The sequence below is a fragment of the Euleptes europaea genome, chromosome 1, assembly GCF_029931775.1.
Source record: "Euleptes europaea isolate rEulEur1 chromosome 1, rEulEur1.hap1, whole genome shotgun sequence".
Classification (NCBI taxonomy): Eukaryota; Metazoa; Chordata; class Lepidosauria; order Squamata; family Sphaerodactylidae; genus Euleptes; species Euleptes europaea.
In genome coordinates, this window is record NC_079312.1 from 29,706,622 (window position 1) to 29,732,223 (window position 25,602).

Consider the following 25,602-nt stretch of genomic DNA (forward strand, 5'->3'; position numbering starts at 1 on the left):
CCAGTCTGGAGATCAGTTGGAAGTCCAGGAGATCTCCAGGCCCCACCTTGACATTGGCAAGTGTAGTGCACACAGTTCTCCCCCCCTTTTATCATCACAACCACCCTCTGAGGTAAGAGAGGGTTAACAACATTGATAAGAATATTCCAGATAATAACACGTCTTCCCGCAAAAGATTTCATGAGTCAGAGCTCACTTCCTTACATGCATGTAGCGTACATCTGTTGGGCAGATGCATTTACACAAAAAGCTACAAGTATAAATGAATGTACACTTTGTGCATCTGATGAAGAGAGCTCTGATTGATAAGAAGCTGATGCCGTAATAAGTGTTTTTAGCCCTTAAGGTGTCAGCGGACTCCTGTTTAATTTTACGCCAAGTGACTCACGTGACTCTAGGATGTGAGATGGGTTAGGTTGAGCAGGAGTGACAGACCCCAGGTCAACGAGAGAGATACATGGGAGAGTGGGGATTTGAACCCAGGTCTCTCAGATCCTACTCCAGCCTCAATGTTAGATGGCCTCCCATTTCTCCACACGCCCCCACACCCCAATGAGTGCTGTAGTTGCCCGCTGCACTTGAGAAATACTCAGATTCTGGGGTTGCAACCAAGAGACACGAGCTGTCACTTTCAGTCCCCCAGTTGAGTGGGAGATGAAACAGCAGTGCGAGCTTAAATCGTTTCCCAGTTCCAAAAGCAGCCCTTCCGCTGAGGGACAGCCGACAATCATTGCCTCATCAAACGCTACTTAATCCTTTGCTCAGTGATGCAGGCCCCTGGCACATACATATGCCCCCCCGCCCCGCCACGAGGAACTCATCATTTGCTTTCTGGTTCTCTTAATCCCAAACTGGGGATTAGGAGGGGAGGAATGAAACCAGGGCATCCTCCTAGTCGTAGCCGTCACCCCCACCTCCCCGCAGCGATGTAAAGGACGACGGGATGCCCGCTGCACCTCTCTTAACTCGCTTGTGTGTTTTTTTTCCTGCCCAGTTTGGCCGCACGGAAGTGATTGACAACACCCTGAACCCGGACTTTGTCCGCAAGTTTGTGCTCGACTATTACTTTGAGGAGAAGCAGAACCTGCGTTTTGATGTGTGAGTCGTTGCCGCTCGCCTGCCGTGCCCTTCCGCTCTCCCCCTCCCTTCACCCCTCTGCACCCCTCCTTCATGATTTCCCCCACACAGCTCCCATCACAGCTCTTTTCTCCCTTGCAACATTGCAGGGTCCATCTAGGGTTGCCAGGTCCCTCTTCGCCACTGGCGGGAGGTTTTGGGGGCGGGGCCTGAAGAGGGCAGGGTTTGGGGAGGGGAGGGACTTCAATGCCATAGAGTCCAATGGCCAAATTGGCCGTTTTCTCCCGGTGAACTGATCTCTATCAGCTGGAGATCAGCTGTATCTCCAGCCAGTACCTGGAGGTTGGCAACCCTAGGTCCATCCCAAGTTCAGTGCCAGTTGCAAGTTGAGGGGGGGTTGACCCTTAGGTAGGGTTGCCAGCTCTGGGTTGGGAAATACCTGGAGATTTTGGGGGTGGAGCCTGAAGAACAGGGGTTTGGAGAGGGGAGGGACTTCAATGCCATAGAGTCCAATTGCCAAAGCAGCCGCTTTCTCCAGGGGAACTGGTCTCTGTCGCCTCGAGATCAGTTGTAATAGCGGGAGATCTCCAGTCACCACCTGGAGGTTGGCAACCCTAGCTCTCCGACATCAGATCACTTCTAAGCTCTCTTCCCTCCTCACACTCCACCCTCCCTGGGACCCACCCCCAAATCTCCAGGAATTTCCCCACCCAGAGTTTGCAACCCTACCCTGTTCATTTGTTCAAGAAGCATCTGCAAAGAGATGCATATGTCAGCCTGGAGGTCTCCAGGGACCAACAGCATGCCCCCTTCTGGGGTGTGTGAGCCTTGGCGAGGGCCGTCTAATGCTGGCCCTGCCCTGACTCCAGGGGCCCTTCCCCAAACCATGCTTTAGGCCAAGGCTGGGAATGCTAACCTCTCTGTGCTTTTCCAGTTACAATGTGGACTCCAAGACCTGCAACATCACCAAGCATGTGAGTACGATGCCAACTTTTCTTCCCCCAGGGCGTATGTGCAGGACCCCAGCTAGTGGCTCAGTGGTAGAGCATCTGCTTAGCATGCAGAAGGTCCCAGGTTCAATCCCTGGCATCTCCAGTTAAAGGGACTAGGCAGGTAGGTGATGTGAAAGACCTCTGCCTGAGACCCTGGAGAGCCGCTGCCGGTCTGAGTAGACAATACTGACTTTGATGGACCAAGGGTCTGATGCAGTAGAAGGCAGCTTCATGTGTTCATGTGTACATGCTCCAGAAAGCCTGCTAAAAGGGAAGTGCTCTTTCCCTTGGGATTGCTATGATGGAAGCCCTGTATTGTTTGCATGGTCATAGGAATCAGCATTGCTCTGGGACTGTTGCCTGAAAAGCCACACAATACGGGTTTCTTTCACAAGACCCTTTTCAGGATCTGGAAATGGCAAGCTTATACTTCCATCATGCAGTTGGGCACTTCGGTCCGTGGGGAGGAGGTACTATCTGACGGAACCACAGCACCAAGCTTCACTCTCCAGCAAAGCAGGCCCCTAACCCATTGGATGTGGGGCCAGCTCTGCTTTGCTCCTTTTCTAATTATACTTGGCTCCTTGGCTTGGGATCCCCATTGGCCATACAGTTACCAGTCACAGAGGAGATGAGGGCAGGGGAGCTTCTCAGTTGGAAGACCCATCGAGTAACTAATTGCTCCTAACTTTCCTTTCCATGCTGCTTTCTCAACCTGACCTGTAGAAGGTAAGGGGCAACACTGCCCTCTGGTGGTCAAGTGCAATGGGGCTGGAACAGCTTGGGGATTGACCTGGGTAGCCCAGGTTAGCCCAATCTAGTCGGATCTCGGAAGCTAAGCAGGGCAGGCCCTGGTTAGTACTTGGATGGGAGACCAAGGAATACCAGGGTGGCTACGCAGAAGCAGGCAATGGCAAACCACCTCTGAATATCTCTTGCCCAGAAAACTCACCATAAGTCAGCTGAGATTTGAGAGAGAGAGAGAGGCCAGTTTATATATACCTGCAACCACATGGCTATCTCTTTCAGTGTCCTTCCTGTTGCCTTTTCCAAAGCAGAGGTAGTTTGCAGAGGGGAGCCCACCAGTGCTAGCAACTTCCACTCATGGAAGACCAACGTCTTTCACTGAACTCAAAGGCGTTAGAGGAAAGTTCTGCACACAGTGGATGAAGAGAAGCACAAAGGGAAGCTAGGCTCAGGGTCTGCACCTCAATGGGGGCGGGGGCTCCCTTTCCCTTCTCTAGGAGTTCTGTGTCCCAGTCCTCACCCCCTTCCTCTTTTTGGCAGGACTTCCTAGGACAAGCCTACGTGGCTCTGGGTGAGGTGATCGGCTCCCTAAGAGGTCGCCTGGAGCGGACACTCGCGTAAGTCATGTTGGCAGAGCATGCTTAAGTACGCAGAGAAACGGCAGACTCACTGATTAAAGATAAAGTTGCTCTTTATTGAGGGAACTACGTTTTAGAATGGGAAAGCTGAGAGACAGAGCCTCGAGCTGTCTATCGAGCTAAAGAGGGAGAGCTAAAGAGGGGAGCTGACATGTTAATGGAGGAGAGGGGTAATCATGGCTGCTAGTAAAAATGGATACTAATCATGATGCATACCTATTCTCTCCAGGATCAGAGGAGCATGCCTGTTATATTAGGTGCTTTGGGACATAGGCAGGATGCTTCTGCTGCAGTCGTCTTGTTTGTGGGCTTCCTGGAGGCACCTGGTTGGCCACTGTGTGAACAGGCTGCTGGACTTGATGGACCTTGGTCTGATCCAGCATGGCCTTATGCTCTTATGAGAGAGGGTGGAATGACTTCTGAGAAGGAGAAAATTGTCCCCGAGGATAGTCAAGAGGTGTGAAAAGGGTGGAAAGATCTCTAGCCTTATAGACCTAAGTAGCTGACCACTTGCCCGCCCCCTGTTGGGTCTTCTTCTCAGTTCCTTTGTACGCTAGACGTTGCAACTCTCCAACAAGTCAAGGCGTGCATCAAGGTTTCGTGGGGAATGTTGCTAAAGAGTTACCCCTACACTAAGAGCATGAGGTACATTAAGCCATGACTGTGAGTGCATGAGGTGCATTAGGCCAAGACAGGCAAAATGGTGAGATCATCAACCCTGAGCTTTGGAAGGGACCCAGGGGAAGGCTTTGGGGAAGGGCTGTAGCTCAGTGGTAGAGCATCTGCTGAGCATGCAGAAGGTCCCAGGTTCAATCCCCAGCATCTCCAGTTAAAGGACCAGACAAGTAGATGATGTGACAGACCCTTGCCTGAGACCCTGGAGAGCCGCTCCCGGTCTGAGTAGACAATACTGACTCTGATGGACCAAGTGTCTGATTCGGTATAAGGCAGCTTCATGTCATGAAGGCTCCAGAGGGGATAGAGATCAGACCCAGAAACAGTCGTAGTCCTGTCACTGTTCATATCGGTTTGCTCATTCCCTGCTCCAGTTATCAGCCCTTCCTACCTCCCGAAGACAGGCAACTGCCATAGCACTGTACCCTGGACACGCAGCGCAGAGCTAGTGCCGCTGATCTAAATGGCAGAAGGCCAAGGACAGAGACAGATTCCCGACGGCCAGGTCTGGCTCTCTGAGCCTTCCCAGCGGCTTGCTGTGGGCAGCATAACAAGGACAGCAATTACCAGTGTTGGGCAGAAGAATGAGCAATGAATGTCACACATGAACATATGAAGCTGCCTTATACTGAATCAGACCCTTGGTAACCCCTGCACTAACAGCATGAGGTGCATTAAGCCAAGACAGTGAGAGCATGAGGTGCATGCTAGGGCAGCTGCCTGTCCTCGGGAGGTAGGAAGGGCTGATAATTGGAGCAGGAATGAGCAAACTGATATGAACAGTGACAGGACTACAACTATAACTGGGTCTGATCTCTATCCCCTCTGAAGCCTTCGCAACATGAAGCTGCCTTCTACTGAATCAGCCCCTTGGTCTATCAAGTCAGCACTGTCTACTCAGACCGGCAGCGGCTCTCCAGGGACTCAGGCAGGGGTCTTTCACATCACCTCCTTGCCTAGTCCCTTTAACTGGAGATGCCGGGGATTGAACCTGGGGCCTTCTGCTGGCCAATCAGATGCTCTACCACTGAGCCACTGCCCCTCAGAGCAGGCAGCATGTGATGAAGGGAAAGGGGTGGGGAATGTCTGGCGCCCGTAAAGATAAATCTGTGTTATGCTTATACGGCTGTACACGACATCCGTAATTGGTGATAATGCAGTCTCTCTAGTTAGGGTAAATTAATCTAACAACTGCAGTGGAGGAGATATGCCTTGCCTATACTTAAGTCCCAATTAATGCGATTAAATCTGTGGATAAACTCTAATTCAGCTACCGTAAATCTGTTAGTCTTGATAAGAAAGGAGAACAACCGTCTCGCCCGTTCAAACGCGTTCTGCCGCATGGCAGTTAACGGCTTGCCAATTAATTAATAAGTATTGTATGTCCAGTGTTAAGGAAACTAATAGGAAAAGGAAATTATATCCCAGGAAAGGAAGTTATTTTCTGTGAACTCATGTTGTGTTTTTCATTTACTAGCTGGGGGCAAGAGAGCATGTACAGAATTGAACCTGATGTTTTATATTTCAGTGATGAGGAATGATTATCAATCATATGGAAATTGAGTGAAGACATGATATTTATATTTACAACCTATGCAACACTTTTAATCCTATGTATATAATAGCATTCTGGTCTGGGACCATAATAAATAATTACTTACATACATACCTTTAGGGAAGGGGCTGTGTGGCTCAGTGGAAGAGCATCTGCTTGGCATGCAGAAGGTCCCAGGTTCAATTCCCAGCATCTCCAGTTAAGGGCTCAGGTAGGAGGTGATGGGAAAGATCTCTGCCTGAGACCCTGGAGAGCCGCAGCCAAGCACAGCAAACAATACTGACCTTTGTTCTCTTCTCGGAAGCTTTGTGCATTTGTATCCAGGTACCTTGCGTGGAGGGACAAAATACTTTGAAAGAACCCTGCCTGCCGCTGCTTCCCTTGGATGCAGGCACTCAAAGGCAGGCATGGAAAAGACTGTCATGCTGCACTGACATCCGGCTGCAGATGATGCTCTCGGTCTTTGGCCTGCCTTAAAGGGCCAGTAGTCTCTGAGGAAGGGGCCACACCACAGCAATAGTGCACAAGCTTTGCATTCAGAAGGTCTCAAGTTCGATCCCCTTCGCCTCCAGTTCAAGGACCTTTCTCGGCATGAGGCCCTGGAAAACTGCTGCCAATCAGAGTAGGCAGTTTGAGATGCCCTGACCTGGATAGCTCATCAGGCTAGCCTGATCTTGGGCGTTTAATCAGGGTCAGCCCTGGTTATTGCTGGGATGGGAGACCACCAAGGAAATCCAGGGTTGCTACACAGAGGCAGGCAATGGCAAACCACCTCAGAATGTCTCATACCTTGAAAACCTATGGTGTTGCTCTAGAGCCAATGTGGTGTAGTGAATAAGAGCGATGATTTGGAGCGGTAGACCTTGATCTAGAGAACTGGGTTTGATTCCCCACTCCTACACACGAATCCAGCTGGCTGACCTTGGGCAAGTTACGGCTCTGTTAGAGCTCTCTAGGTCCCGCCTACCTCACAGGGTGTCTGTTGTGGGGAGGGGGAGGGAAGGTGATTGTAAGCCGGTTTGAGTCACCCTTAAGTGGTAGAGAAAGTCTGCATATAAAAACCAGCTCTTCTTCTTCTTCTTCTAAGTCAGCTGTGAATTGATGTAAAAAAAAATGCATGCATGAATATCTGTCAATATGTATTTTACTGTCAACTCACAGCCATCTTCATACATACATACATCCACACACACACACACACACACACACACATACATAAAACCAATGAGCTGTCTCTGTCTAAGGCAGCTCTGTGTGTGCAGGGGAAACAGAAACCCCATTCTCACCTACCTATGAAGGTATGGGAGCGCTATTCTGTTGTATGATCTCCCCCATTCATATGTATAAGAATAGCCACACTATGAATGGCCTCTTTTCCCAGAATAAACAACTGTGATTTCTCCATTCCCTTCTGACAATAAGGACCAGAGGCAGCTGAAACTGATGGTATACAGATGAACGAGCAGCCAGTATATCTTTTTAAATATGGATCTCCCATAATATTATTGGGCATTTCATCTCTTGCAGCTTACTGGAGTAGAGACAGCTCAGTAGTCCAGAGTTTGAAAAAGAAGAACAAAATTAAATAAGGTCTTTCCTGTTTCCTGGAATGATAGCTTCTGTTTGCTCATTTATAACTTAATAGGAAACTTCTCCAAGATCCTCAGAAGGGCACCTTCACTTTGCTTTGAAACATGTAATTAAAAAAATGAGTCAGGTAATTGATTAATCAGATCAAAGCTACCCAGTTAATTGATTAAAATGTTTAATTGCTTAGTGGCCCTAGTAAAGAGTGGAATTCTAGTCCCTGGAGCAGAACGCCAGGGAAGCTTACAGAAGGAAGCTGGAGTTTCTGTAGTTCAGGCCTGAATGGAGCTGTGCTGGTGGTCCTCACATGGGCATGGATCATAGGAAGAGTGAGCACCACTGCCCAGCATCAGTGGCGATTGTCCTGCCTTGAACTTAAGAACATAGAAACATAAGAAAGGCCTTGCTGGATCAGCAAGGTCCATCAAGTCCAGCAGTCTGTTCACACAGTGGCCAACCAGGTGCTTCTAGGAAGCCCACAAACAAGACAACTGCAGCAGCACCACCCTGCCTGTGTCCCACAGCACCTAAGATCAGGCATGCTCCTCTGATCCTGGAGAGAATAGGTATGCATCATGACTAGTATCCATATCTGCTGGTAGCCATGAATACCCCTTTCCTCTATGAACATCTCCACTCCCCTCTTAAAGCCTTCCAAGTTGGCAGCCATCACCACATCCTGGGGCAGGGAGTTCCCACAATTTAACGTAAAAGATTTGATTTCATTATTTAACAAGCCCTGTTTGGTTCTGTCCTGAGTCACAATTGTCTCCAGAGCAATCGGATGCAGAACCCTGGAGTAAAACCTAGGGCTGTCGATTCGGTTCATCCCGAACCGAAAAACAGTCGAATTTCCCCCCGATTCGGTGGTTTTTAGTTCGGGACGAACCGAACTAAAAAAAAGGCGGGAAATGTTCTGTGAATAAATTCGGCAGATTCGGGGTTCCCCCCTCGCGCGCGCCTTCACGGGGGTTCCATGAAGGCGCGCGGGGGGCTCTTCAAACAGATCTGCGCCTCCAAGCTGGGAGGCGCAGATCTGTTTAAAGAGCCCCCTGCGCGCCTTCATGGAAGCCCCGTGAAGGCGCGGGCGGGGCCGAATTTTCCCCCGAACTCCGGATCTCATGCCGAATTTCGCGGATCCGAAGCGGGGGAGTTCGGACTTTGGCACGTTCCGAATTAAAAAGGGCCGAATTTTGCCAAAGCCGAACTTTACCGAATTTTTTTTCAACAGCCCTAGTAAAACCCTTTTTCCTGCTGCACTTGATTTTTGCTCACTATGAGTTTTCAGAAAGAAGAACTAGATTCGAGTCCATTCCTTAGAGACCAACAAAAATTTCAGAGTCAAAGCTTTCGAGAGTCAAGGCTTCCTTCATCAGATACCCTTTCTCAGAGCTTTGACTCACAAAACCTTACAACCTGAAAATCTTGTTGGTCCGTTAATGGACTCGGATCGAGCTCTTCTACTGTGGACCAATATGGCTACCCTCTGAAACTATCTTCAAAAAGATGGCCATTTAAAATTAGAATCCATCACCTGCAATCCATTCTGCTATCTCAGGGCTTATTTATTGATTGATTTAAAATATTTTTATTTAAGGTGGCTAGCAAGCCAGCAAATCATAACTGCCCATCAACAAATTGAAAACACTACACACTATTACAAAAGCTGCCGAATCTGTTAGTTTTCCCTCCACCAAAAGCCCTGTGGAATAAAAAGTGTTTCCATATCTTCCAAAATGGAGTGCATGAATTCTCCCTCTGAACTCACTCTGGGGCTGTTCCAGAGGACTGGACCTGCCACAGATAAACCCAGTGACCTAACTATTGCCGTTTGGATAATGCCAGGGCTAAAATACACATTACGTTTGACATATATTGGAATGCGGGTGCCTGACCCAACTCATAGTCAAATGTTAGAGCGGGGACTAACCTTTAAAAATGTCTTAGTCACCCTGTGTGGCGCCAAATGCTTCCAGGGGGGAGAAGGGACTTCATGCTTCCCTCCCGTGTTTTTTGCGCCAATGGAAATGGCTGTGGGGAGAAGTTTCCCCTGGCAAAAACGGCGCAGGAGGGAAGCATGAAGTCCCTCCTCCCCTTTCCCCCGGAAGCATCTGGAGCTGCACAGGGGATGAAGAAGCTTTTAAAGTTCATCCCTGTTCTAATGTCTGACTAGGAGTGGGTTGGGCACCCATGTACCAAAACGTGTAAAACGTAATGTGTATTTTGGACCTCAGGAGAGGGTGCCACCAGGAGAAGGCTGTCTGAAGAGCATAACAACATGGGAGTCTACTGGGAGATGTGGCATTCTCCTGCATATGTGACTCAGGCCTTTGAATGGGGGCCCCTCATATCTGCGAGACTGTCTCGCCCCCTATGTTCCGCCGCAACAGCTTCACTCATCCAAGCAGGGTCTTCTCCAGGTACCAACCTGCAAATGGGCAAAATCAACACCTGCCCGTACCCATGCCTTTTCTGTTGAGTCCCCCCTCCCTTGTGGAATAGTCTGCCTGAGGAGGTCAGGAAGGCTCCTGCTCTCTGCAAACTATGCAAAACTGAATTATTCAAGAGCTTTTCTAGCAGGTAATAGGGTAGCACATGCAGAAGGCTTCACAAAGTTACCTGGATAAACGATTAGGGACTGCGGTCTATACTCCTGCGTATAATTTGCTGTAAGTTGGATCCTACTGTGTAATCTTGCATCATTTTATGTGTCACATCAACACCTATGCTTTGCTCGAATTCTGTGTTTCAGACTTCTGGTTGGTTCTAAAACCCAGATCCTATTTCACGGTTTATTGAATGTCCCGTCTTGTTGTTTGTATTGACTCACTCTGTGGAATCCGCCTTGAGACCTAGTGAGAATGTGTGTGTGTTAAGTGTCTTCATGGCGACCCTATGAATCACTGTCCTCCAATGTCCTCCAAAACGTTCTACCTTTGACAGCCTTGCTCAGGTCTTGCAAATTGAGGGCCGTGGCTTCCTTTATAGAGTTGATCCATCTCTTGTTGGGTCTTCCTCTTTTCCTGCTGCCTTCGACTTTTCCTAGCATGATTGTCTTTTCCAGTGAGAACGGTGCACTATAAACAACGTAAATAAAATAACTAAATCCTCACTCAGCCATGAAGCTCACTGCATGACCTGGGGCCGGTCAGTCTCTCGCACCCTAATTTACCTCACAAGGTTGTTGTGAAAGCAAAAGGGGAGGGAAGGACTCTGCCCCTTGTCTTAAGTTCCTTGGAGAAAGGGAAGAATAATAATGATTTTTGTTGGCCACCATGAGCGGGTGACCTCATCTGAACTATTGCTAAGTCTCTCTCTCTCTCTCCCTTTCAGGGGGGTCCCAGGGAAAAAATGTGGCACCATTGTGCTATCTGCCGAAGAGCTCAGCAATTGCCGGGTGAGTGCCTCTCCGCATACAGGGAGTAAACTTGCAGGGGAGGGACATGGGAACAAGAGTGTGGTGGGCACACCCATGCCCCATAGATGGAACGGCTCGAGCTTTATGCAGCCCTGTCTAGTAACATCCTGTCAATATTCGCTTTAGTTTACAAGAAGGCCTTTTTATTGAGCTCTCTATTGTGGGAACAGGCGAAGGAAAGGAGATGGAAATTACGTGGAGGGAGTGTTAAATTCCCCACAAAACACCTCCCAAAGGAGTCTTTTGGCAGTAACTGTAGTGGGGGTGGGGAGACACCTCAGCCAAAAAGGTATGAGATTTTGGAGCTAAGGTCTCTGGTTTTGTGAGTGCATCGGGAGCCAGCATGGTGTGGTGGTTAAGAGCAGTGATTTGGAGCGGTGGACTCTGATCTGGACAACTGGGTTTGATTCCCTGTTCCTCCCCACGAAGGAGCTGGGTCACCTTGGGCAAGTTACAGCTCTCTTAGCGCTCTCTCAGCCCCACCTACCTCACAGGGAGTCTGTTGTGGGGAAGGGAAGGGAAGGTGATTGTAAGCCGGTTTGATTCTGCCTTAAGTGGTAGAGAAAGTTGGCCTATAAAAACCAACTCTTCTTCTTCATCTTGGCAACTTGTATGAAACATCACACTGGGGGAGGAGCAACGTTTTTTTTTATTTTATGGAAATGCTTGTTCAGTTCTGTAATATAAAACTATCTGTGCAAGATGGGAAAAGATGATGGAAAACTTGGGCTTTAAACCCCTGAAGAATCTACTCTCCAAAAGTAGATATCCATTCTGAGCTGCATAAGCTTTGATGTTAAGGCAATCCCGGTAGTATTCATCTGACATGAAAACAGGAAGGACTGTGTTTCTTCCCTCTGAATCTCTTCTTTCTTATAGCCAGCATTTAAGAGTAAGCTTTCCTCAAGGGGTAGGAAATGACGAACGGATCTCTGCATTAAAGGGAGACCTGATAATGGCACATTCCCTTTAAACCACTGCCTGGAATAAATGCTGGGCAGACATAACCCCATTGTGATCCAGACACACACCAGGCACAGCTGATAGGGTTGCCAACCTCCAGGTGGTGGCTGGAGATCCCCCGCTATTACAACTGATCTCCGGTGACAGAGATCAGTTTACCTGGATAAAATAGCTCCTTTGGACGGTGGACTCTATGGCATTATATCCCATTCCCCAAACTCTGCCTTCCTCAGGCTCTTCCCCCAAAATCTCCAGGTATTTCCCAACCCAGAGCTGGCAACCCTAACAGCTGACTTAGCTGTTCTGTGGCCTGGAATTAAGGGCCCTGAGTCTTGGAGACCATCCGCTCAGTGGGAAAAAAGGGCCCCTGACTTTGGCAGATTTCTTATGGTTGAGCTGCCGCATGTTAGCTCTTCCTGTCATACCCAGCTACTTCAAACACACCCCTTCTTCTCATTCTCTGTCATTTTCTTCCCAAACACTGATTACCACCATAGCCTTGCAGAGTACCTTTTACCCCACCGTTCTTTGATCAGCCTCATTTTGAGCCATAAAACCCACTTTGATCAGCTTTCCCCCTCCCTATCATCTCCTTCATTTACAGTCTGTCCGGTTCGCAAAAGGCAATGCCTTGATGCTGAGCGCCCCCCTCCCCGCTCTCTCCATCTCCTCCAGTTTCCCACGCTGTCCATTACTGCTCTCGATACTCTCATCGCCACCATTTCTCCGTGATCTGATCTCGCTTTTCTCTTTCCAGGACATTATCACCATGCAGCTGTGTGCCAACAAGCTCGACAAGAAAGATTTCTTCGGCAAATCCGACCCCTTCCTTGTTTTCTACCGCAGCAACGAGGATGGCACGTACGCAAGAGATACCCCTCTTTCAGACCGGCATGGCACCCAGCCTACCGGGCACATTAGGCAGAGTCATGCTCCCAGGGCATGCAGTTGCCTTCCTAGTATCACTGGGTCCCCTTAGTTCCCAATAGTTCCCAATAGGGTTGCCAGCCTCCAGGTGGTGGCTGGAGACCTCCTGGGATTACAACTGATTTCCAGGCAACAGAAATCCGTTCACCTGGAGAAAATGGCTGCTTTGGAAGGTGGACTCTGTGGCATTAGACCCCACTGAAGTTACTTCCACCCTTCCCCAAACCCTGCCCTATTCAGGCTCCACCCCCTAAATCTCCAGGTATTTCCCAACCTGGAGCTGGCAACCCTAATACACAAACACATGCCCATTCATAGAATCATAGAGTTGGAAGGGACCACCAGGGTCATCTAGTCCAGCCCCCTGCACAATGCAGGAAATTCCAAGCTACCTCCCCCCCACACCCCCAGTGACCCCTACTCCATACCCAGAAGATGGCCAAGGTGCCCTCCCTCTCATGATCTGCCTAAGGTCATAGAATCAGCATTGCTGACAGATGGCCATCTAGCCTCTGCTTAAAAAACCCCAGGGAAGGAGAGCTTACCACCTCCTGAGGAAGCCGGTTCCACCGAAGAACCGCTCTAACGGTTAGAAAATTCTTCCTAATGTCTAGACGGAAACTCTTTTGATTTAATTTCAACCCGTTGGTTCTGGTCCAACCTTTGGGAGCAACAGAAAACAACTCAGCACCCTCCTCACTATGACAGCCCTTCAAGTACTTGACGATGGTTCTCATATCCCCTCTTCTCCTCTTCAGGCTAAACATACCCAGCTCCTTCAACCTTTCCTCATAGGACTTGGTCTCCAGACCCCTCACCATCTTTGTTGCCCTCCTCTGGACACGTTCCAGCTTGTCTACATCTTTCTTAAATTGTGGTGCCTAGAAAGCTGCCTCTATCAGAGCAAGCAGGCCTGTCAACAGGCCTGTAATTCTGCCCACCATGATGATTTTTTTCTTTCTTGTCACTCACTCACTTTTGCCCAGTGGAAGACTGATTGGAGGGGTGCCCTGAAATTCAGTTGCAGGCTTCACAGTTAGGGTTGCCAACCTCCAGGTAGAGCCTGGAAGTCTCCCAGCATTAGAACTAATTTCCAGCGACAGAGGTCAGCTCCCCTGGAGAAAATGATGGGCGGACTCTATGGCAATGTACCTCACCACTCCCCAAACCCCTCCATCCCCCAAAATCTCCAGGTATTTCCCGACACAGAGTTGCCAACCCTATTCACAGTTCTGATCCATATGCCACAATCTCTTGTACATCAATAGTTACACCCAGGCATACTTCCACATCGAAGTAGGAGGACGTGGGCCTTTCTATTGGGCAAAATGTCTTCCACTTATAGGAAAAGAGCCTTTACTCCTGCGCTTTGTGAAAAGGGAAGGGGCCATGGCTCAGTGGTAGAGCATCTGCTTGTCACGCAGAAGGTTCCAGGTTCAATCCCTGGCATCTCCAGTTAAAGGGACTAGGCAAGGAGGTGATGTGAAAGACCTCTGCCTGAGACCCTGGAGAGCCGCTGCTGGTCTGAGTAGATGATACTGATTTTGATGGACCAAGGGTCTGATTCAGTATAAGGCAGCTTCATGTGTTCATGTATTTAATTGTGTGTGTGCGTGTGTGTGTGTGTGTGTGAAGTGCCGTCAAGTTGCTTCCAAGGTGCTCCTAAACTCAGAAGGCTTACCCCTGTCCGGCTGTTAAAGGCACCGAAAGCTTCTTTTGTTGTGCCATGGTAGCTGGCCGTTTCTGATTTCCTGGAGGTCTTCTGCACCCTACCCGAGCCGTCCCCTTACACATTCACATACTTTAGAGTCAGGGCAGAGCATCCCTCCCTAACAGCCGCAGCCAATATTGCCTCTTTCTCATGCTCGGTTTCTGTGCCCACTTGCCATGACCTCTCTCTGCTTCCAGGTTCACCATCTGCCACAAGACGGAGGTGGTGAAGAACAATCTGAATCCGGTGTGGCAGCCGTTCTCCATCCCTGTGCGAGCCCTGTGCAACGGGGACTACGACAGGTCAGAGCGTGGCTGCGGGTATGGTGTACTCTGGAGGAGGGAGGATAGGGCTGCTGACCACCAGGTGGTCACTATACAAAAAAACAGCACGCAGGCTCGCTCTGTTAACTATACGATTCTCTATTCTCAACTATACATCACCCTAATGAAACAAATACAAGCAGAAATAACAAATGTAACATAGAAGTTACAACTTGTCTATACAAACATGGCACTCAAAAACAACCACGTAGCACTACGCACAATATGAACAGATTAGGAGAAACACGCCGAAGTCTTCCAGCACAACATCTGCTGTGTTAAAGTCCACAAGATTTAAAGAGACACGCTCGTTCCAGCTGGCACGGGAGAAGTGATGGTTCTGCAGGGTTGTTTTTGAGTTCTACATTCGTATAGATAAGTTGTAACTGTTACGTTATGTTTGTTATTTTTGCTTGTATTTGTTTCACTGGAGTTATATAAAGCTGAGAATAGAGAACTGTATAGTTAACAGAGCGAGCCTGCGTGCTGTTTTTTGTATAGTGGCTACTGTGTTATAGCATAGGTAACCTCCAGGTGGTGGCTGGAGATCTCCCACTGTTACAAGTGATCTCCAAGTGACAGAGATCAGTTCACCTGGAGAAAATGGCCGCTTTGGAAGATGGAACCATTGGCATTATACCCTGTTGAAGTCCCCTTCCCGAACCCCACTCACCTCAAGCTCCACCCCCAAAATCTCCAGGTATTTCTCATCCCAGAGCTAGCAACCCCAGTAGAGAATGAGGTGTAACATCCTTCATTCACCCTAAGTAGCATCTACCTTTAGGAAGAGCCCACGGGGCCCTTCTGTTTGGGGGGAGGAAGGAAGGGCAGTTCTGCCCACCTCACTAGTAGGGTCTTGGTGTCATGAAGCAGCTTAATATGGGAGGAACATGATGGTAGATATCTAGGGTTGCCAACCTCCAGGTGGTGGCTGGAGATCTCCCGCTATTATAACTGATCTCCAGCCAATAGAGATCAGTTCCCCTGGAGAAAATGGCTGCTTTGGCAATTGGACTCTACGGCGTTGAAGTCCCTCCTCTCCCCAAACCCTGCCCTCCTCAGGCTCCACCCAAAAACCTCCCACCGGTGGGAAGAGGGACCTGGCAACCCTATAGATATCAGCTCTGCTGCCTCTAGCATTTCCTTCATTTTTAACCTGATTAAAATGAACCTCACGTTGGAAACCTTTCCACAAAAGTAATTTTTGCTCGCTCTCTCTGTTTGTTATTTGTATTCCAGGACAGTGAAAATTGACGTTTATGACTGGGACCGAGACGGCAGGTGAGGTGGAGGGCTTCTATGTGGTCTACAGTCTTCTCTCATTCTGAGTGGGAGCCATTATGCAGAATGTGGTAGACCAAGGAGGCAGGATTTTAAATTGTGCCACTACAAATGATAGAGGGAAAAATCATATTTCTTAATGCTCCCCTGCAGTGAGAGATTCTCCTCGCACCCTATTGAAGACATGGCACTGTACCTTTTTCAAGTCTGTGTCTGTGCAAAAACTGATTAGCCGCAGAGATCTCCAGATTTATCACATTAGAGAAACCTTTCTGCCTCTAACGCTGGTCATGGAAATGTTTAGGGAATGAATCGTCCTTTTGAACTATTAGCCAGCAAACCAGACAGGACACTTTCATAAGAACATAAGAAAGGCCCTGCTGGATCAGACCAAGGCCCATCAAGTCCAGCGGTCTGTTCACACAGTGGCCAACCAGGTGCCTCTAGGAAGCCCACAAACAAGACGACTGCAGCATTGTCCTGCCTGTCTTCCACAGCACCTAATATAACAGGCATGCTCCTCTGATCCTGGCGATAACAGGTATGCATCATGACTAGTATCTATTTTTACTATTAGCCATGAATAGCCCTCTCCTCCATGAACATGTCCGCTCCCCTCTTCCAGGTTGGCAGCCATCACCACATCCCGGGGCAGGGAGTTCCACAATTTAATTATGTGTTGTGTGAAGAAACCTTCATAATCTTTTATCCTTTATTGAGCAAAGGAAATATTCTTTTTATTGAGCAAGACAGGAAAAAAAATAAAGGCTCAAAAGATTTAACCTCACAAATGCTGTGGAAATGAATACAAAACATATCAGTGTTCCTACCATTGCTTAATTATATTATCGCTAATGATAGTTTGCCCTGACCTGGATGGCCCAGGCTAGCCTGATCTTGTCAGATCTCAGAAGTTAAGCAGGGTTAGCCCTGGTTAGTATTTGGATGGGAGACCACCAAGGAATACCAGGGTTGCTGTGCAGAGGAAGGCACTGGCAAACCGTTAGTCTCTTGCCTTGAAAACCCCATAAGGGGTCGCCATAAGTCGGCTGTGACTTGACAGCACTTTACACACACACAATGATAGTTTAAAAACAAAGCAGGTTTCAGCTTTTGTCTCACTGCTTTTAGGGATCACCAAAAAAGCCCAAGTTACCCCAAATCTTACCAAGAGATCTCACCTCTTCTTCTGAGACTTCCAGTCAGAGAAATCTGATTTGCTTTTCACAAGAATGCTTGTTTATAGAAAAATATCAATTTTACCTTTCTCTAAATTTGATTTATCATAATCATGTGGTTATTTCTAGATATCCGATTGGTTACCACTAAATAAGAGCCAAGGAACATAAGTGCAGATGGCCAATCAGCAGGTGCATATGAGATCATCTGATATAGCAAGATGGCCAATCACAACTCTTTTAAAAAAGCAATTAATCTAGCCTTTTTCTGTAACTGTTCCAACTAACTGTCCAAGATAAAGGCAGTTCTAAGCAGCAGATGAGTAATCTCTTAGTCAACTTGCAAACTGAGCAAGAAATAAGAAGTGATATTATTGCAACACAACACCCCTGTATAAAAATCTCCCTGGAGGAAATAAACTTGCTCACCTGAAAGAGGGTTACACTAAACCTTTCTCCTTCCAATGCGCTAGTTTTCTATGTGTGGGAACATTCACAAATGTCACCACCTGCTGTAGGAGGTAGCCCAGTTGAGTATTCTACCTCCCCATCTGGCATAATGTATAGATCAGGTCCCAGGCTATATTGTGAAAGTATTGCTCAGACGTCTGGGCTGCAACTAGGGTTGCCAACCTCCAGGTACTAGTACAAGACTATGCTGAGATATCTGCAAAAACAGTTTGTATTGGAAAACCAAACAAACAATAACAGCAAAGTGCTATATACAGAAGTGACAAATCACATCAGTGAAGTGCTATGTATATAAATTGCCATAAGCATATACAACAATCTAGGCATATATTTTTCGTATCGTAAATGCAGGTAGATGTTCAATGGATGTTCATACTACTGAAGAACAAGATGGAATGCTGGGATATGATCATTTCAGAGTCTTCTTCAGTCCCACATCTACACATAAATACACAATACACAATGTTCCAAACTATCCATAAAATAATCAATTTTTGGTACACATCATATAAAAAAAGTTTTTAGTTACTCACATTTCACCATAAGTGTATGTATTAACTTCAATGAAGATTAATAAGTTCCTCATATGGATACATGGTCTTGCTATATTCAGTTTTCATAAAGATCTGTAGTACAGGAGTCTTAAGAATTTTAAAGCAGACCAGGTGCACAGCTTCTTACAAAGACTGTAACAGGTTCCTCAAGGGATACAAAGTGTAGCAGCTGTAACTACTGCTGCTAAGCAAGGTTAATTTCAAGCCGGTGTGGCAGATGATGTCATCTGTTGAAAGGGGCTGATACCCAATTCAAATGAAACATGAAAGGTCATTATCTAAATTCAAGCCCCGTGGAGATAAGGAATCAAATAGATGAATGAAGTAAGCCTCTTTCTGTCTGAGTATCCTTTCCTTATCTATTCTGTCAAAATGTTTGCTTCTCAGCCTCCAAACTACAAAAAACATAGATCATTTTCATTATGGCGAAATTTTACAAAATGATCCACGACTGGTGCCAGGAGATAGTTTGGAACATTGTCAAAATGAATCCTATTTAGGATATAATCCTATTTAGAGCCATAAGCAGAGAGAAAAATAATTGCAAAATTATATAGGTAACATTTTATATTAAACTGAGGTTGGAATTAGCAAGAAGAGTTTGGGGCTGAGAGGCCTGACCCAGGATGTATGAGTTGGGGGTGCATACCATGTTTACGAATGGGTAGGTTTGCCAGCCTCTAGGTACTGTGAAGAACCAGCACTGTTGGTCTAATGTCCAGTATGCTAATCTGCCAATATAACAACTATTTAAAGTTCAAGATAATTTTTATATAGGTAAGTATTTTATGGCCCAGGCTAGCCTGATCTCGTCAGATCTCAGAAGCTAAGCAGGGTCAGCCCTGGTTAGTATTTGGATGGGAGAGGACGGCACTGGCAAACCACCTCTGTTAGTCTCTTGCCGTGAAATCCCCAAAAAGGGGTCGCCATAAGTCAGCTGTGATTTGACGGCACTTTACACACACACAAGTATTTTAATAGAAAAGAGCAAGAGTCCAGTAGCACCTTAAAGACTAACAACAATATTTTCTGGCAGGGTATGAGCTTTCGTGAGCCACAGCTCACTTCTTAAGTATCTGAAGAAGTGAGCTTTGGCTCACGAAAGCTCATACCCTGCCAGAAAATATTGTTGTTAGTCTTTAAGGTGCTACTGGACTCTTGCTCTTTTCTACTACTGCAGACAGACTAACACGGCTACCCACTGACAAGTATTTTATAATGCTATTACTTTTGCCCCCCTTCTGGATGCACACCTTAACGTGGTGAGGGGGTTTGTGAGTGTCAGGGAAGCTGAGAGCAATACCGTAAGGGGTCTAGACTATCAAGAGACTAAACTCCTAGCAGAGTCACTCAAGACGGAATGGTCACAGCTGAGACACCAGACAAAGATGCATCCACCCCCTTAAGGGATCAATGGCCACATCCGCAGAAGAGAACAGGCAGTTCCAATGGGGATGGGGGTAGAGGAATCCCTGAAGGTGAGGCAAGATGTAGCAAAGGCAGTCAGGAGCTATAATGCAAAGTCTGACCGAATAATATCAATCAGACTTCAGGGAAAGCCTATCAACATAAGCATCCTTCAAGTTTATGCCCCAACTACAGATGCTGATGAGGAAGAAATTGAAAGTTTTTATGCCAGTGTTCAGGAAGAAATTGATCACACACCTAAACAAGATATGCTGATAATCATAGGTGATTGGAACGCAAAAGTAGGAAACAAAGCAGAATCAAATGTTGTTGGCAGATTTGGGCTAGGAGCACAGAATGAAGCAGGAGAACGCCTCGTAGAATTCTGTGAAGACAACAATCTGTTCATTGCAAACACATGTTTCAGGCAACCAAATAGACGATTGTATACATGGACATCACCAGACAGCCAGTATAGAAATCAAATAGATTATATAATTGGAAGCAGAAGATGGAGAAGCTCTATTCTCTCGGCCAAAACAAGACCAGGAGCCGACTGCGGTACAGATCATGAACTGGTAATATCGAAAATCAAGATAAAGCTTAAGAAAAACACCAAAACATTCATAGCACCAAAATACAATCTAAGCAATATTCCGGAAGAGTTTAAAGACCATGTAAGGAACAGATTTGCATTACTAAGTTCAAGTGAATGTAAACCTGAAGAACTATGGGTGGAAACTAGAGATATTATCAAGGAAGAATGTGCAAAGACTATTCCTGTAGCCAAAAGAAAAGAAAAACCTCGATGGATGTCTGAGGAAACTCTTAAAATTGCCAGAGATAGACGAGAAGCAAAAGTAGAAGGTGACAGAAATAGAATCAAAAGTCTAAGTGCAACGTTCCAGCGACTAGCACGTAGAGACAAAGAGACCTATTATAATAACCAGTGTAAAGAAATAGAAGAGAACAACAAAAAAGGAAGAACAAGAGATCTGTTCCACAAGATCCAAGAAATCAAAGGGAAATTTAAAGCATGGTTAGGCATGCTGAAAGATCAGCATGGAAATACATTAACTGAACAGGACAAAATAAAGAAAAGGTGGGAACAATACACTGAAGAACTATACAGAAGAGATGAAAGGATAAAAGATTCTTTCCAAGAAGAATCTTTTGAAGAAGAACCTACAGTTTTAGAAAGTGAAGTGAAAGCTGCATTGAGAGCAATCGGGAGAAACAAATCACCAGGAGCAGATGGGATATCAATAGAGCTATTTCAAGCCACAGAAACGGAGTCCATCAAAATCTTGACAAGAATATGCCAACAGATATGGAAAACAAAACAATGGCCCACAGACTGGAAACGATCCATTTACATTCCAATTCCCAAGAAAGGAGACATCAAAGATTGCAACAACTATTGGACCATTGCATTAATTTCTCACGCAAGTAAAGTGATGCTCAAAATCTTACAGCAAAGACTGTTACCATATATGGAACGAGAAATGCCTGATGTTCAAGCTGGTTTCAGAAAAGGAAGAGGCACTAGAGATCATATTGCAAATATACGCTGGTTACTGGAGCATACGAGAGAATTTCAGAAGAAAATCAGCTTGTGTTTCATAGATTACAGCAAAGCTTTTGACTGTGTGGATCATGAAAAGCTATGGCTGGTTTTAAAGGAAATGGGTGTGCCACTACATCTGATTGTTTTGATGCGCAACCTGTACTCTGGACAAGAGGCCACAGTTAGAACAGAATATGGAGAAACGGAATGGTTTCCAATTGGCAAAGGTGTCAGACAAGGATGTATTTTATCTCCCTATCTCTTCAATCTATATGCAGAACATATAATTAGGAAAGCAGGATTAGATTTAGATGAAGGTGGAGTGAAAATTGGAGGGAGGAACATTAATAATTTGAGATATGCTGATGACACTACATTATTGGCAGAAAATAGTGAAGATTTGAAACAACTACTGCTGAAAGTTAAAAGAGAAAGTGCCAAAGCAGGACTGCAGCTGAACATCAAGAAAACAAAAGTAATGACTACAGGAGAATTACACAACTTTAAGGTTGACAATGAGGAAATTGAAATTGTTCAAGACTTTCTATTCCTTGGCTCCACCATCAACCAAAAGGGAGACTGCAGCCAAGAAATTAGAAGGAGATTGAGACTGGGAAGGACAGCCATGAAGGAGGTAGAAAAGATTTTGAAGTGTAAGGATGTGACTCTGGCCACCAAGACTAGATTAATTCATGCCATCATATTCCCTATTACTATGTATGGGTGTGAAAGCTGGACAATGAAGAAAGCTGATAGGAAGAAAATAGATTCCTTTGAAATGTGGTGTTGGAGGAAAGTGTTGCGGATTCCGTGGACTGCCAAAAAAACAAATCAGTGGGTTATAGATCAAATCAAGCCTGAACTGACCCTAGAAGCTAAAATGACCAAACTGAGGCTGTCGTATTTTGGTCACGTCATGAGACGACAAGAGTCACTGGAAAAGACCGTCATGATAGGAAAAGTTGAGGGCAGCAGGAAAAGAGGAAAACCCAACAAGAGATGGATTGACTCAATAAAGGAAGCCACAGCCTTCAATTTGCAAGATCTGAGCAAGGCTGTCAAAGGTAGGACATTTTGGAGGACTTTCATTCATAGGGTCGCCATGAGTCGGAAGCGACTTGACGGCACTTAACACACACACATTACTTTTGCTACATTGATACAATAATGTTGATGCAGGATACAAAGATAACAGTAGGAAGTTCAATTCATTGATAAGATACACAATTGTATCAATCTTCACATATTCATTGATGCCACTGGATTCCATAAGAAGATGGGCTTCCGGTATTTATGTCCATTTCACCTGTTCAGGCTTCATCAATCCAATAAATCCTTGGGTGGCTGCAGGATAAGGGTGCTTTATCCAAACATGAGGCGTGTACCTCACTTGTTCAAATGGATGGCATATGTTTGGATAAAGCACCCTTATCCTGCAGCCACCCAAGGATTTATTGGATTGATGAAGCCTGAATAGGTGAAATGGGTATCCTGCATCAACATTATTGTATCAATGTAGCAAAAGTAATAGCATTATAAAATACTTACCTATATAAAAATCAGAGCCCCGTAGTGCAGAGTGGTAAGCTGCAATACTGCAGTCCAAGCTCTGCTCACGACCTGAGTTCGATCCCGACGGAAGTGGGTTTCAGGTAGCCGGCTCAAGGTTGATTCAGCTTTCCATCCTTCCGAGGTCGGTAAAATGAGTACCCAGCTTGCTGGGGGTAAAGTGTAGATGACTGGGGAAGGCACTGGCAAACCACCCCGTAAACAAAGTCTGCCTAGTAAACGTCAGGATGTGATGTCACCCCATGGGTCAGGAATGACCCTGTGCTTGCACAGGGGACCTTTACCTTTTTATATAAAAATTATCTTGAACTTTAAATAGTTGTTAGATTGGCATATTAGCATACTGGACATTAAACCAACAGTGCTGGTTCTTCACGGTACTTCTTTATTATCAGCACAAGGTGTACTTTGAGTTCCCAAATCTCCAGGTACTAGCTGGAGATCTCCTGCTATTACAACTGATCTCCAGCCGATAGAGATCAGTTCACCTGGAGAAAATGGCCGCTTTGGCAACTGGACTCTACGGCACTGAAGTCCCTCCCCTCCCCAAACCCCGTCCTCCTCAGGCTCCTCCCCAAAAACCTCCCGCCAATGGCAAAGAGGGACCTGGCAACCCTACAAATGGATATAGAGCCTAACAGACTGGAGACCATTGAGAAAGGTGCTTTTATGCCTAGCGTAAACGAACAAAAGATTTCAGTTAAGGAACGGGAAGCCCCAGAGGACCAGATGGATGGGGGTATCCTCAGGCAGAACAGAAATGTACCTCTGTTGCAAGTTCCCTGAGGGCGTCTTCTGTTGCTCTTTGCGGAGCTGTTTTCATTCCTCCCATTCCCCGCGTTCAAGGTTCTCATGAAAACTTATGCCCTGGTATAAAAGTCCCAAGTCTTTAAGGAGCCACAAGACTTTTTGCTATTTCAAATCATGATATAGTAAAGAGCTCGAACGCCTCAGCTTTTAAAGCCCAGTGGAAAGCCCTGCTCTTTGAGATGGATCAACGTATGCAGGGGGGGAAAAGAGGGGGCAGGTGGAACCGCCCCACTTCATAGGGTTGCCAGGTCCCTCTTCACCACCGGCAGGAGGTTTTTGGGGTGGAGCCTGAGGAGGGTAGGGTTTGGAGAGGGGAGGGACTTCAATGCCATAGAGTCCAATAGCCAAAGTGGCCATTTTCTCCAGGGGAACTGGTCTCTGTCGGCTGGACATCAGTTGTAATAGCGGGAGATGTCCAGGTAGTACCTGGAGGTTGGCAACCCCACCACTTCAGTAGGCAAGGAGGGAGGGGGACGATCCTCCCAATCCTGCCATTTTGAATATGTTAAAAAAAGCAGGAAGCCGGGTTCATTTGGGGAAGCATTGGCGAGATGATCTGCTCCCCCCGCCCCCGCCGTTCTCCCTCAGGTGCCTTGGCAAATGAACAGCTGTGCTGGCCAAGAGTAGCAGCTGCCGCTCACTCAGTGGTTTCTGCCACTGGCTGGCAGCTGCTGCTCCTGATAGCCGTCATTTCTGGCTCGGACAAGTGAGCAAACAGCAGCCTGGAGCAGACGTGGGCTGCCTGGCGTCTGCCTGGCCACGGAGGAGGGGAGGAAGAGGAGGAGCTATTGTTCCCCCCTGTGGTGGCGGCGTGCATGCCAAGGGAAGGAAGGAGGGAGGGTGGGCAAATGCTGTCTCTGCATGGGAGGACAAGAGGGTTGCCAACCTCCAGGTACTAGCTGGAGATCGCCTGCTGTTACAACTGATCTCCAGCCAATAGAGGTCAATTCACCTGGAGAAAATGGCCGCTTTAACAATTGGGCTCCGTGGCATTGAAGTCCCTCCCCTCCCCAAACCCCGCCCTCCTCAAGCTCCACCCCAAAAACCTCCCGCCGGTGGCGAAGAGGGACCTGGCAACCCTAGAGGACAGATCGATGACTGTCACTTGCCCAGAGGTCATTGCGATCGCTACTACCTCACACTGACTGGCCCTTTGTAGGCTGTTCACCTTTGGCCTCTGTCCAACCTGATGCTGGCCTTGCTGGTGAGAAAAGGTTTTAATCCAGCTCGCTGTCTGCCATGCTAGTTTTCCACTTGCAAAGACTCATGTGGAGATATCCCTTGGCTGTCGTCTGAAGCTCACTCTACCGGCAGTGCCTAACTGTATGTTAGAGGAGAGCAGAGGAGCATGCCTGTTATATTAGGTGCTTTGGAACACAGGCAGGGGAATGCTGCTGTAGTCGTCTTGTTTGTGGGCTTCCTGGAGGCACCTGGTTGGCCACTGTGTGAACAGACTGCTGGACTGGATGGGCCTTGGTCTGCTCCAGCAGTGGCTTTCTTACGTTCTTATATTTTCCCCAGGTCCTCCCTGGGCCCATGCAATCAGATGCGTAACTGGAGTCTTCATTTCCCATGTGTACACAGCCCCAGTTTGGATCGGGACTGTTGTATGCATGGGGAGGATGCTCATGCCTTCCTCCTGTGCCGTTTTCCCAAACTGAAATGGACCTGAGTGAGCATGGTGTGCCCCGCGTAGCCCTTCAGCACATGTGCAATCCTCCCATGGGACAAATAGTGCCCCACTCAGATAGTTTTGGGTTAGGCAAATAGCACAAAGGAGAAGGCGGAGGCCATGTTTCAAACCAGATCAGGGCCCCAAATAGGAAATCAGTTCTCATCAGCGTGACACGTGACTGGAGGCTTAGAATTCAGATACAGCAAACCTCAACACCATGTCAAATATTGCAAGGTGTAGTTTGGCTCATGGGCCATTTATGCAGGGCTGTTTTCCCTCGCAGTCACCCTGCCGACTGTTCTGGTGCTTCGTTTTAATTATGCATGCCTTTCCCGACCATCAGAGGCTGGCTCGCCCTCTCCTTGCATTTCCATGTGTTTTGCCTGCGTTGTCCAGATTCTCGCTAAAACGGCATCCGGAAAACACGGGCAAAACAGGTGGAAATGCACGGGAAGAGCAAGGCAACCACTAGGGTTG

General features: G+C 47.1%; 1 protein-coding gene and 1 non-coding gene across 3 annotated transcripts in view; both read left to right on the forward strand.

Moving 5' to 3' along the window:
* Window positions 1-25,602, forward strand: part of CPNE9 (copine family member 9) — a 71,120-nt gene that overhangs the window by 29,442 nt on the left and 16,076 nt on the right. Inside the window, exons 4-10 of one of the 2 annotated variants that reach the window (XM_056851900.1) lie at window positions 995-1,098; window positions 2,012-2,051; window positions 3,357-3,433; window positions 10,605-10,668; window positions 12,410-12,513; window positions 14,488-14,592; window positions 15,853-15,894. In XM_056851900.1, coding sequence (XP_056707878.1) covers window positions 995-1,098; window positions 2,012-2,051; window positions 3,357-3,433; window positions 10,605-10,668; window positions 12,410-12,513; window positions 14,488-14,592; window positions 15,853-15,894 — 536 coding nt within the window. Of the gene's footprint in view, window positions 1-994; window positions 1,099-2,011; window positions 2,052-3,354; window positions 3,434-10,604; window positions 10,669-12,409; window positions 12,514-14,487; window positions 14,593-15,852; window positions 15,895-25,602 lie in introns of those variants that run through there. The other variant, XM_056851908.1, reaches the window with a different exon arrangement.
* TRNAD-GUC (transfer RNA aspartic acid (anticodon GUC)) lies at window positions 13,963-14,034 on the forward strand. Its single transcript has one exon. It is a non-coding gene; the product is annotated as a tRNA-Asp (tRNA).